Source organism: Pinus tabuliformis, chromosome 8 (genome assembly GCF_031772625.1).
Source record: "Pinus tabuliformis cultivar Carrire ecotype Pingquan chromosome 8, CPIR1, whole genome shotgun sequence".
Classification (NCBI taxonomy): domain Eukaryota; kingdom Viridiplantae; phylum Streptophyta; class Pinopsida; order Pinales; family Pinaceae; genus Pinus; species Pinus tabuliformis.
In genome coordinates, this window is record NC_142294.1 from 1,566,532,849 (window position 1) to 1,566,546,198 (window position 13,350).

General features: G+C 41.6%; 1 protein-coding gene across 2 annotated transcripts in view; it reads right to left on the bottom strand.

The window, feature by feature from the left end:
- Window positions 1-269: 269 nt before the first annotated feature.
- LOC149242001 (putative protein phosphatase 2C 59) overlaps window positions 270-13,350 on the bottom strand; it is a 36,200-nt gene continuing 23,119 nt past the window's right edge. The window contains exons 6-9 of one of the 2 annotated variants that reach the window (XM_089374110.1): window positions 1,717-1,803; window positions 1,488-1,579; window positions 765-839; window positions 270-599 (exon numbers count right to left, since the gene is read on the bottom strand). In XM_089374110.1, coding sequence (XP_089230236.1) covers window positions 471-599; window positions 765-839; window positions 1,488-1,579; window positions 1,717-1,803 — 383 coding nt within the window. In that variant the 3' untranslated portion in view covers window positions 270-470. Of the gene's footprint in view, window positions 600-764; window positions 863-1,487; window positions 1,580-1,716; window positions 1,804-13,350 lie in introns of both variants that reach the window. The other variant, XM_089374111.1, reaches the window with a different exon arrangement.

A 13,350-nucleotide genomic window follows, 5' to 3' on the forward strand; every position in this document is an offset into this window, starting at 1 on the left:
GATTGATTTTTTAAAATGTTATATCGGGTATCTTTATGTCGATTGAAAATGGTTTACATCTAACCTGCAAGGAGAAAAGTCAACAATTGACTTTGTTTGTGCGCGGGAATTCGCAATCAACATAAACTCAAGCTCAAGTTCCTTAGTCAAGTTAGCCCATGGAACAAATTAGGGTTGACCATATTGCGGATCCTAATAATTACCTCAAATATCTGACCAATGTCCGATGAAAATTCTCTATCATATATGCATTAATATAAAAACTGGCATTACAAAAAATTCCATGCATTAATATAACTAATGACATAATCGATAATAACTAGCCCAGATAAAATGGTGGGCCATCAAAATTAATCAAGACATACAAAAGAATGTCAGGCATGTGCACAGATGTGCCGATCCATTATTTAAGCACTGTACAACTATAGACAGCAATAGCACTCTGGAGAAACAATGAAAGAATGCTTCTATCAACTGTGATGAAAGCGTACAACAACACAAGTGACATTATCTACACTGCCTTTTCGAAATGCTTCATCTGTGAGTCTTTTTGCAGCATGTTCTGGATCCTCAATAAACCGAATGATAGCAACAGCTTCCTGTGGAAGGTAGCAATGAGCAAAGAAACTTACCAGATTAGAAGTATTATGGCTATTAGACACCTAAATAGCAAAGTCATTACCCTCAAAACTAAATAAACATCTAGAAGAAGCCAATCTACTGAATATTTGGATATCGTCAAAAAACGATCGAGTTGCACAGACCTGATTAGAAACGACATCCCATAATCCGTCACTTGCCATGATGAAAAATTCAACACCCTCATTAATGATCTCTTCCTGTTATTCCACGTCAGATAATACTGTCATAGGCAAGATAAGACTCAAGAGTCTCTAAAAAGAACCATAGTAAAGGATCGGAAATAAGAACTGAAAACTAGTTTTTCAGCTCTTTGATAGTGAATAGTGCCAGAGAACATAAAATGATAAAACATAGTTAACTGAAGTGAAATGAAACAAATAACATCTTCAATTCCAACATGATATTTCCAGCATAACAACAGAGATGGTCTCGTGACTATCCCCATTACATATCAGACAGTAGACTGTAGTTACTCAGCGGGGCAGTAAGGTGATAAACCTGGCCCTTAAACTAGCTATCAAAGATCTTATAATTGAAGAAGACTCTCAGGTAATCACAGAAGAAAGTCAAAAGATTCACAACAGATATTATGGCAACAAATGGAAGGTATTTCCAAGTACAAGGTATCAGAGTATTCAATGAAATTGGTGCGTATGGTATTTAGACATAAGTCCATTTCCAGATAAGATGAGACGTAAGAACATTGATTACATAATGAAACCGTAATTTGGGGCACTAAAAGCAAAACGCCTAGGTGTAAGATGCTTGTTTCTTAAAAGTGATATGTCAGTATATAAATCAACCATAAAACCTAGGTTCCTACCCAGGAGTGAAGCTATTTATACCTGAATTTCTGGTACAGCTACAACATACTGCTTCAAAAACCTGTCCCCAAATGCCCGTGAGACAGCAAGTACACCCGCAACGCGCCATGTGCCTGCATTTATGTGAAACATGATTTAAGCATTCACAGATAAAGGAAGTCACATCAAATTGTCCCCAGCCCAGTGAATGAGAAGGCAGTACTTTCTTTACACAAATTTCAGTAAGTGTGGAAATATATTAACAATTTACCAGCCCACATGACAAATCCTCCAGCATCCTCGATTCGCTTTCGCTCGTCACTTTGATTAGGTTTATGATCTCTCGAAAGAGCAACAGCTGGTGCCAAGAACTAATAGAATTAGATTCTAGTTGAGACCGACATTACATAGCAGTTGGTGAATACAATGCAACATTACTTATTGGGCAAAGGATAGAGATATCGCACCATACCTTTTTGTTTAATCAGTAGTGCATGTGTGAATAAACATGTTTTACACCTAGTAGTTGCGAAATCAGAGATGCATTTGCATCATATTTAAAAGTAAAATTAAAGTAGAAGATGCATTAACTCAAAAGCTAACGGAAGGAATTTGAAAAACGGTTATAAATGATACAGCTGAAAATGTAAGTAAATAAGGTGGTGGTTCATATTCCGTGGAAACTTCAAACATTCCCTTATGTGTATACAATGTACATATGCATGTCTGAATAAATATTGTAATATATGGACTCTGCCCAACTAACCCCAATGTGGCTCACAAACTCTTGGTGTTTCATCTTTTGGGATTAGGGTTTTGGTTGTTTAGGGTTTTTCTTTGTTGCTCAATAATAAAAAGGCCCTTAAGGGCTCATTGTAACACATTTCAGAGGCATGTAGCCGCCACATATCTTCTCAGAGATAAGCTACCATCGCTCGAGCTAGTTTATTTCCATTCTATATGTAAGCATATTTGAGTTATTTGATGTTAATGAAATGAAGTTCATTTCTGTTGCATCTCTGTCTTTATGTTTATCTCTGTATTTTGTTGCGTTTCTGCATAAGTCCGAATCATTGTATCTGATCATGACCTTATGAGTTTTGCCTTGGACTTCACAACTCTTGGCAGGGCTTCCACGATGTTGTTAGTGGGAGAGAGAATTTTCCCAATTGGGAAAGGTTTTGATTTGATAGTGTTCAAAAAGAGATCCGGAGAGGAACTATAGATGGTATATCAATTACGATAGTGGACAAGGAGAACATTGACCAGGTAGGCAAAGCCAAGAGCCAAGGAGAGATCAAATCCAGTCAGAAGGGTAAGAAGAAAGATCTAAGCAAGATCAACTGCTTCCATTGCCATGAGTTTGGACACTATGCTACTAAGTGTCCTAAGCAAAAGAAGTCCAGTAAGGATCATGTAGTTGCATCAATGGAGGTAGATGCATTTTTTGCCTAGTTCGAAAAAGATTTCTCATTGATTACTTGCATAGCAAGCTCAACAGATAGTAGTATATGGTATATTGATTCAAGAGCATCCTTCTACATGAACGAGAATTGTGAAAATTCCAAAATTGAAATCCTATTGGAGCAACTGAAGATTATTCTTCTAATTGTTAATTAATTTTAACAATTTATTTGCTATGGTAAACACTTAATAAATCACTGCAACCTTCACAAATAAAATACTGCAGAAATAATAGCTCTGGAAATTGAGAAAATACTAGCACACACACATAAAAATGACACCGTTATTTTTAGACAAATGTCCTCGAAAAAACCCAACTTTAAGCAACAGTGAACTTTGAGTACAATAATCTAGATGCCAAATCTGGAAATCCTACAGAGAAAAATACTGGCATAAATCTAGTGAAGAATTTTCCTCACTCCACAGGCAAATCCGGCACTGAAAACTGACCTCTGAAACCCTCTACGAATTTCCCTGCGTCACCCTCACTGTGGCTCTTCTGCCTCTCTGCAAATGCACTCACTGGATCTAGAAATCTTCCTCTAGCCTCACTGTCCCTTCCCCTCACTGTCTTTGCTTCCTCATTGAAGACGAACTCTCCAGCAACTGACTGTTGCTACCCTGGAAAATCAAATTCTCCAAGTGACTCTGATGCATTCTCCATCACCACATCGATACCTTCTTATATCTTCATGTTGGGACTCCAACGACCAAGATAATCTAAATTGATGGCTCAAATCATGTTGGATCGCCCTGTGTGAGTTTCTAGAGAATTCTCTCATTGACTTAATTAATTCTCATCAATTAGCCATATTCCTTAAGTTTAGACTTAGGAAATATTTAAAAATCAGCTAATAATCTAATTAAGCAATCTCTAGGTGGAATTTCTAGAAACGATTTCTAGGTTTTGGAGATTTCATGTATTCTAGCCTCTCCACCAAATTTTGTGGCTAGAACACATCCGATGCTACAAAAACTAACACTCCTTGTTAGCGAGGAATGTGGTTTGGTGTTGCACATTCTGCAACAACACCTTGTCTTTGTATCACCTCCTATCACGTTGCTGATGTTTGGCTACTGCCACTGTTTGCCACTGCGCAACTTTGATGTTGCATCTGTGTCGCTGCTGACCCTGCTGTACTGCTACCAACATTGCATCTACACTGCAACTCTATTGCTGCTGCAACTTAAAAGCATCCAAAATATTGAATCAACTGTGTTCAGTATGATGCATCTGTCTCCCGAGTCCTGACTACTACTAGCATTTGCACTGTCACTAAAGAATCGGTGTTGTTGCCAACTCTACACTGATCCACCTACTCTATTGTCAACATTGCACTACACTCCTCAACATCTGACTGCTACTAGTCTGCAACTGTCACTCTAGGGACTGACTGCATCAAATGCCACTAATCCATCCTGCTATTGAATATTGTGGGCCCCAGTAACCAGGTAATGGTCCATGAGGTGGACTCCTCAAGGACCTTGCCTAGTCTTTGTAGCTCTCTATGGCCACAACTCCAAGTCACCCCACCTCACTCATAGAGGTATGGTTGCCATCATCGCAAAGTCTACCTCCAACCTTGAGGGCAACCTATCTATCTTTAGCATGTGCTGCTACCTGATCCTGCTTCCCCTCTTTGTCCTTCTTTCTGAGAGGACATTGGGTATTGTAATGGCCAAACTCACCACACCTGAAGCATTTGACCTTAGATAGGTCCTTCTTTCTCTGCTCCCCTTGCCCCTCACTAGGACCCTTAAATACGAAGGCCACATTCTCCTCCTCCTTCACCACCTTTTGTCTGTTACTACTGCTGCCACTGGTGGAGCTCTTCAACAGAGCTCGTCTCAATTCCTCGTGCTACAAATCGGCCCACATTCTGTCCCATCCTAATAGCATGTCTCTACCCAATATACTTTGGACAAAGACTTGTCAATCCTCTACGACATTGTTGAGTGCCAATAGTACTAGCTCTGAAGGTTGAGGCGCTGCCCCAATAGCTGACAGTTGATCTCGAAGCTCTTGAATCTTGGTGAAGAAGGGATCTATGCCTTCCCCCTTCACATCCTAATGCATCTCAGCATCTCCTCTAGGAACATCTTTCACTGCTCGGATGTACCTTGGTATAACATGGAGAGAGCATCACACATCTCTTTGGTCGTTCCCTTGGCTGCTATATGTGATACTATATGGTCCCGGACTCTATCCAAGATCCACCACTTCGCTCGCGCCATCTCGTTCCTATATTCCTTGAGTTGGTCTTCATCAAGAGGAACTACCACTACATTATCAATGTAGGCTTTCAAGTCATATTGGTCTAGAAGGAAAGACATCCTAGTCTTCCAGATGACATAGTTGGAAGCTCCATCCAACCTATCATGATCTATGTTGATTTGAGGTAGCATCGGATGTGCTCTAGCCATGAAAATTGGTGGAGAGGCTAAAGCACATGAGATCTCCAAAACCTAGAAATGGTTTGGGCAGATCCTACCCGGTTTAGGAGATATTAAAATAATTAATATTTTTAATGGAGTTCCAAAGTCTAAACTTGGGAAAAATAAAATATTAATGGGTATTAATATAAAATTGGGTTAGAAGGTTCTAAAGGACATGGATCAAGCCAAATCTAACCTTAGCGATTGATTAGAGATGTAATCTCGACCATTGAAGAACCAACAGGAAAAGTATAAGAGGAGGCTCGAGGGTCAGTTGGAGAATACTCCAGAGTGATCAGTCATTCGATTTTCTAGAGCGCGGTTTACTAAGTGAAATCGAATCAGTGATCAGTTTGTAGCGAGGGACAGTGAGTACAAGGCAGAGAGGCAAATATAGTGCCAAGAGACCAACGGAAAAGCAGATAGGCAGACGCAGAGCCAAAGGGAACCACGCAGAGGCAGCAGAGACTGCGCAGAGGCCAGAAGGGCCTGCGTCATCCACGCAGAGGCTGCAGGAGTGACGCAGAGAGCCACAAAGGCTGCGTAGAGCCTCAGAAGGTTGATGCAGAGGGTTTCAAGTTGACGCAGAGGCCAAGAGGGCTAATGTTGAGCTTCAGATTGTGCTGGAGAGGGATTTCGTGGAGCAGACTTTCCGAATATATGCTTCCGAAAAGAGGTATTACTACCAAATTTTTTATCTTTGTCGGGTGAGCCAGTTTGGCACCCAGTGTACTCAAAAAAGAGTTGTTTAATAATAAAACCCTCATAATTGTTGCACCGGTTTTCCCAAGTTGGGTTTTTCCAAGGACGATTGTCCAAAAATAACAGTGTCACTTGTGTGTTTGTCTACTTTTTTCAGCTGTTGATCTGTAAATGGTTGAGATTGTATTGTGTTTATTTCAGTGTTTATATGGTTAAATAAATTGTTAGTAAAAAAACAAGTAGGCGAAATAAACCAGAGAATACAGATAAAATTTCTAACGGGTAATACTTAGAAATTTCAACATGGTATCAGAGCATTGCAGATCACAGGAGAGTTGAAGGCACCAACTGAATCAGAGAATTTGCAGCAGAAACAGCTGTCCCGAGTGACAAAAGTTGTTCCTAGCAAAAAGTAGCAAAGAATGATTGACGCAGAGAGCCTGCGTCATCAGTTCGAGCCAGAGAGAGGCCGGCGCAGAAGCTGAGGAAGGTGGAAGAGGCTCACAGAGCCACGCAGAGACTAGGAGGGTTGACGCAATTGGCTTGTGGAGCAATTCAGCGAGTGGCGGGATTGCACAGAGCCAAGAGGCTCAGTCCTTCAGTTGATAGGGCATAAGAAGCTGTGGGCACATCGGAGAGAGTGAAGTTGGTGGGGTGTTGTTGCTACTGAGACAGAACAGTACCTAACGAGGTAAAACCAAAGTAGAGGGAGTCACTACCTATGCAAATTTCTAGCCAAGAAATCCAAATTAGTGTTGCAGGTGCATAGGAGATCAGAGAGGTGTGATTCGTCAGTTGGCAAGAGGATTTCCAAGAGGGAAATCGAGACTCAAAGGGAGTCTAGTAGAAATATTCCAGGCCGGAAGTAGAGACTCAGAGGGAGTCGAAGAGAGAACTTCTAGAGGTAAGTAGAGACTCAAAGGAGTTGAAAAGAAGAGTAGAGAGATGGCCATGAATGGACTTAGGGATCAGGACAAGCTAGACGGGGAGTCCAACTTTGCCATCTGGAAGGCCAGGATCCTATCCATTCTAGATAGACATCGCATCAAGGCCTTCGCCTTGAGGGTCGTGGCTATCCCAGTCGACCCAGCTGAAAATGGGAAGTATGAGGATGCAATGGCAAAGGTGAAATGCATAATCCTTGACGGGGTCAAGGATCATGTGGTTCAGCATATTGCCGAGAAAAAGATGGCAAAGGAAATGTGGGACACCTTGACAAAGTTGTATCAAGGAACCTCCATGCAAAGGAAGATGCTTCTAGAGAATCAGTTGTGGTCGTACCAGATGTAGAAGGGGGAGCAGATAGATCACTTCCTCAGCAAGTTGTAGGAGATCCGGGACCAACTGACTTCCATAGGGGCCACGCCAAATCAAGTATTGATGGTGAGGGCCGCCCTAAACACAGTCTCTGAGGAGTGGGAGACATTCGTCCAAAGTATTTTGGGCAGAGCGATTCTTCCAAGATGGGAAGAACTGTGGGCGACTCTTCGACAAGAAGAGATCAGACCGCTAACCAAAGCTAGAAGCAACAGCAAAGGAGCTCGGGTCAAGAAAGAGGAAGAGGATGCAGCTCTTGCATCTGCGGGGCAGCAGGGAAAGAGAGAAAAAAGACCTCTCCAAGGTTAAATGCTTCAACTGTGGGGAACAAGGGCATTATGCGAACCATTGTCTAAGGAAGAAGAATATGAGAGAAGCGTCTGACTCCAAGGCAGCGCCAGCGAAGGTGGAGAAGTAAGTAGAGGATGATGACAATTGTGCCATGAGTGCTCATGCACCTCTAGAGAAGAGGTGGGGAGACATCGAGTTGTAGTCAGGAAGACTACAGGTGATGAGGGGCAAGATCCTTGAAGTACCCAAACTCTTGGATTATACTTGGCTACCACAGCCCCAAAGTGAGAGTAGCAGGATGACAAATGTCGGTAGAAATAGTTGCAGATGAAGCTGCAAAGAGTGTTATAGTGCAGTAGTCCCTGGCAGTGCAGTGGGAATTGCAATAGTGCGAGAGGCATAGTGGACGTTGCAGCAGTGCAGGGAGGCGCAGAGGGGTTTTGCAGCAGTGCGAGAGGCACGGATGTGTTGCAGCAGCGCAGAGAAGCAAATAGAGCACGAGATAGCGGCAGAGAGAGCTTCGACATCGGGAGTGTTTCTAGCCTGACAAGGATGTCAGTAGTTGGGTGGATTAGTTACTTGCTTCTCAGTACCTAAGTTGCAGTGCAGTAGCAGTAGCAGTAGCACGATGCAGCATGATGAGAGGGGGTTGCAATGTAGATGCAGTGTTGGGAGAAAGGACCAGCAGCAGCACAGATGTAGAGGATTTGTCGTACAGATGTAGCAGTGGCAGTTGTAGAGCCATGGGCAGCAATATACGATGCAGCAATGCAAAGGATGTTGGGCGGGGAGGCCTAGTATCAGCATAGGTACCGATGTTGTATGATCTGAGCGATGTTCAGATTTGGAACATTACTAGAGCACATTCCTCGCTAAAAGGGAGTGTTGATTTGGAGTAGCATCAAATGTGCTCTAACCATGAAAATTGGTGGAGAGGCTAAAGCACGTGAGATCTCCAAGACCCAGAAATGGTCTGGGCAGATTCTACCCGGTTAGGAGATATTAAAATAATTAATATTTTTAATGGAGATCCTAAGTCTAAACGTAGGAAAAAATAAAATATTAATGGTTATTAATATAAAACTGGGTTAGAAGGTTCTAAAGGACATGGATCAAGCCAAATCTAATCTTAGCTATTGATTAGAGATGTAATCTTGGTCGTTGAAGGACCAACAAGAAAAATATAAGAGGAGGCTTGAGGGTCAGTGGGAAAATACACCAAACTGATCAGTCATTCGATTTTCTAGAGCGGGGTTTGCTAAGTGAAATCGAATCAGTGATTAGTTTGCAGCGAGGGGCAGTGAGTAGTTTGCAGCGAGGGGCAGAGAGGCAGAGATAGTGCCAAGAGACCAGCGCAGAAGCAGAGAGGCAGGTGCAGAGCCAGAGGGAGCCACGGAAAGGCAGCAGAGACTATGTAGAGGCCAGAAGGGCCTGTGTCATCCACGTAGAGGCTTCAGGAGTGAAGCAGAGAGCCACAGAGGCTGCACAGAGCCTCAAAGGGTTGACGCAGAGGCCAGGAGGGCTAACGCTGAGCTTCAGATTACGCTGGAAAGGGATTTCGTGGAGCATACTTTCTGAATATCTGTTTCCAAAGAGAGGTATTATTGCTAGATTTTTTTATCTCTGTCGGGTGAGCCAGTTTGGCACCCAGTGTACTCAGAAAAGCGTTGCTTAATAATAAAACCCTCAAAATCGTTGCACCAGTTTTCCCAAGTTGGGTTTTTCCGGGGACGATTGTCCAAAATAACAATGTCACTTGGGTGTTTGTCTATTTTTTTCAGCTATTGATCTATAGATGGTTGAGACTGTATTGTGTTTATTTCAGTGTTTATATGGTTAAATAACTTGTTAGTAATTAAACAAGTAGGCAAATTAAAACAAAGAATAGAAATAAAATTTCTAATGGGTAATACTTAGAAATTTCAACTAAGACCTGAGTGGTCATCTCTGAAATTGTTGAAAACTCCCTCTTTCCCTGTGCTCGGTTGTGGCTCTGCTATTCGCACTCCCTCCTGGAATGTGTGGCTCTGCTAGCTACTATTTCCAATCTGCAACTGGAAATTCGAACTTCCGAGACTCGAAGTTCCCTAAGGAAAATTTTCCTTTTGCTATGTGTACTTTTCTCTTCCACCAGATGCAGATTCTGCTTCTGCAACCTGCAGCAAAACCCTATGCGTCCAACCCGGAATCTGCTCAGTGAAAATCTGAGCTGCAGTTGCTCCCTCTTACTGTTGTAATTACAATCCCGGGCAATTCGACTTTTTTTCACTCCTACAACTGAAAATCGAATTTTTCTGCCCCAGTAATTCAACCTACCTGTCTGGATACTGCGCTGCCTTTGAGAATTTCGGTCTAATGCTCGCTCTGAGCAGCAAAATTCTTTCCTTCATTTCTAAGCTTCCCGCTGATCACTTACGCTCTGAGACCATGTGAAAATTCCAAAACTGAAATCCTATTGCAGCAACTGGAAATTATTCATCTAATTGTTAATTAATTTTAACAATTTATTTGCGACGACAAACACTGAATAAATCACATTGCAACCTTCACAAATAAAATACTACGGAAGTAATAGCGTTGGAAACTGAGAAAATACTAGCACGTGCACACATAAAAATGACACCGTTATTTTTGGACAAATGTCCCCGGAAAAACCCAACTTGGGAAAATCGATGCAGCAGTTGAGGGTTTTATATTATTAAGCAACAGTGAAATCTGAGTACAATAATCTGGATGCCAAATCCGGCAATCCTGCAGAGAAAAATACTGGCAAAAATCTAGTGAGAAATTTTCCTCGCTCCACAGGCAAATCCAGCACTGAAAACTGGCCTCTGAAACCCTCTACGAATTTTCCTGCATCACCCTCACTGTGCCTCTTATGCCTCTCTGCAAATGCACTAACTGGATTTGGAAATCTTCCTCTAGTCTCACTGTCCCTGCCCCTCACTGTCTCTGCTTCCTCACTGAAGCTCGAACTCTCTGGCAACTAACTGCTGCTACTCTGGAAAATCGAATTCTCTAAGTGACTCCGGTGCATTCTCCATCACCACATCCATCCCTTCTTGTATCTTCCTGTTGGGACTCCAACAGCCAAGATTAAATCTTAATCGATGGCTCAGATCATTTCTGGATTGATCCGTGTGAGTTTCTAGAGAATTCTCACATTGACTTAATTAACTCTGATTAATTAGCCATATTCCCTAAGTTTAGACTTAGGAAAAATTTAAAAATCAGCTAATAATCTAATTAAGCCATCTCTAGGTGGAATTGCCATAAACGATTTCTAGGTTTTGGAGATCTCATGTATTCTAGCCTCTACCAAATTTCGTGGCTAGAAGACATCCGATGCTACAAAAACTGACAAGAACAAGAAGAGTTTCAACCACCAGAAGGAGAAGGACATGCAGTTTCAGAATGAGATGGGAGATGATGGTAAATATACAGAGGGAGTAGTTGGTACTGTCAGTTTTCAGGGGGATCAGGTAATCCTCTTCATCTCAGAGATGTTCTCTATGTTCCAGGATTGAGGCAGAATATTGTTTCGAAAGCTATCTTTGAGGATAAGGGATATGATATCATCTTCAGCAGAGGTAAGACATACCTCCAACACTTAGCTTTTGGATGTAAGAAGCAAATATGTGTGAGGGTGGAGAATCTCTACAAGTTGAAGGTAGAGGCAGATGCAGCCTTGAGCAGCAAGGCAACGAGAGCTCAGAGTAGAGAAGTGGTGGATGAGCAAGAACAAGCTAGAGTTCTCAAGATAGAGCCTCAACCAGTATCTTATTTTGAGTCTAAGCTAGTTGGCAGTTGGGCTGACCAGCAGGATGATGAGAAGCATAGCCCAGTGCGAGTGGAGGCAGTCACTCAATCAAAGACTTCTAGTATAGGGAGAGTTCGAGCCAAGTGGCCAAAGGATTTCGTTAAGGAAGATCAGAAGAGAGTTGAATCTTCCAGTATCACTTTCAGCCAGAGAAAGTAGCCACAAAGGTACACAAGAAAGAACAAGTATGACTAAAGTGATGGACTCGCAGAGCATGGTGGGAAAGAACAACTCTTCAAATCAGGTTTCGCAGAAGAAAGCAGGGAAGTCTTCTAGTTTAGAGGGAGCAGCTGCAGCAGCAGAGAAAGTGGTAGTATTGGAGACAGATACATGCGGATGAGGTTCTTATAGAAGCACCTTCCTCGCTAAGAGGGAGTGTTGAAGATATTAGCGAGATAGGTCCTTCTTTGACTTGTGCCTTAGTCAAAGAGACCAAGAAGCATGCACGAGTTCCTAAAAATCAAGATGGATTCCTATGAGTTAGGACAATTCATGAAGCAGTTTGTCTAATGCGCAGAAGTGGAAGGCTCAATTGTTGTCTTCTAGTGAGAGTTAGATTTGGGAAAAGGACGAGTGATTGAGTCTTAGTTCTAAATTGAGATGAGACGAGTTACAAGAGTTAATTGGACTAAGTTAACTCATCAATCACAAGTTGGCTTCCTAAAATACAACTTCTCAAATTTAGCCTATGCAAATTTCTTACAAGGAGGACGAAGGCACCATTGTACATCATTGTTTTGTGAGCACGAGTTGGTGAGATAAAGCAATAGAGAGCACAAGTTTGTGTGTGGAGCTTGTGAGAGAAAGACGAGCCAAGGAGAGGCTTGTGCGAGTTTTGATAGAAGGAATCTTTTTCCTTGTGGCATGCGCTAGGAATAGGAGCTAATTCCTCAACCAAAGCAAGGAATTCGAAGCTTAGCTAGGCAAGGAAAGAAGGGAGTTGGATCAGAATTCTTGAAAGGGTTTCAAGCTTAGAACAAGAAGGGAAGACAAGAGTGTTTTCTATTGAAACAGGACTGTATTGTAAGAGATCTATTGCTCAAAATTTCTATCAATAAAATTCTCAATCAAGCAAAGGGTTTTCCTAGTTGGGTTCCCTAGAAAAATATTGTGTTTTGCTATCGTGTGACTATGTTTTATTTCTGTTCTATTTCGTTGCAAATAAGTAGAGAAATTTTGTGCCTATATGAATAGAAACCAGTTTTCAAAATTGTTAATTGAAGCAGTTGCAAAATTTCGTGGATTTTCTACACAGGGTAATCAAATATCAACTCAAAAGAAAGTATTGAAAACAATACAATTGCCCATCCAACCAAATGGTATTTTATATATTTATATTTTTAAATAAAGTGTCGGTTCATATATATAGCCTCGACGGTTTCTTCAAGTGGTCATGAGTGAGATGTGAGATCTCTTTTACCAAACTTGGGACGCCACGAAATCGACTCTCTTCATCCCCTCGGGATGAGGTTCCATAATCAAAGCTAACACTTTGACCTGTTTACCATCCATGGATTATGGAGAAGTACTTGCAGGGATGGATCATGGGGAAGTACTCAAGGGTTTTGCATGAAGATTTCCATGGAAAATATATATATATATATATATATATATATATATATATTATAATATATGGACTCTACTTAATTAAAAATTAGTGCAATTTGTTTTCATTTAATTTTCTCACTCTTCCTAGATGATGGATTAGGATTTGTATTATAGCCAGGCATTATTAGTTAACTTTTGGGCTTACTTTGAAAGTGTTTACATCATGTTTGCGGTGCTTCATGAGATTTGGGGTACATGGTGTATGTTCAACATCCAGATGGCCCAAGATGGATTGGCACATGAAAGATAGTCCTTGATGGATTGCCT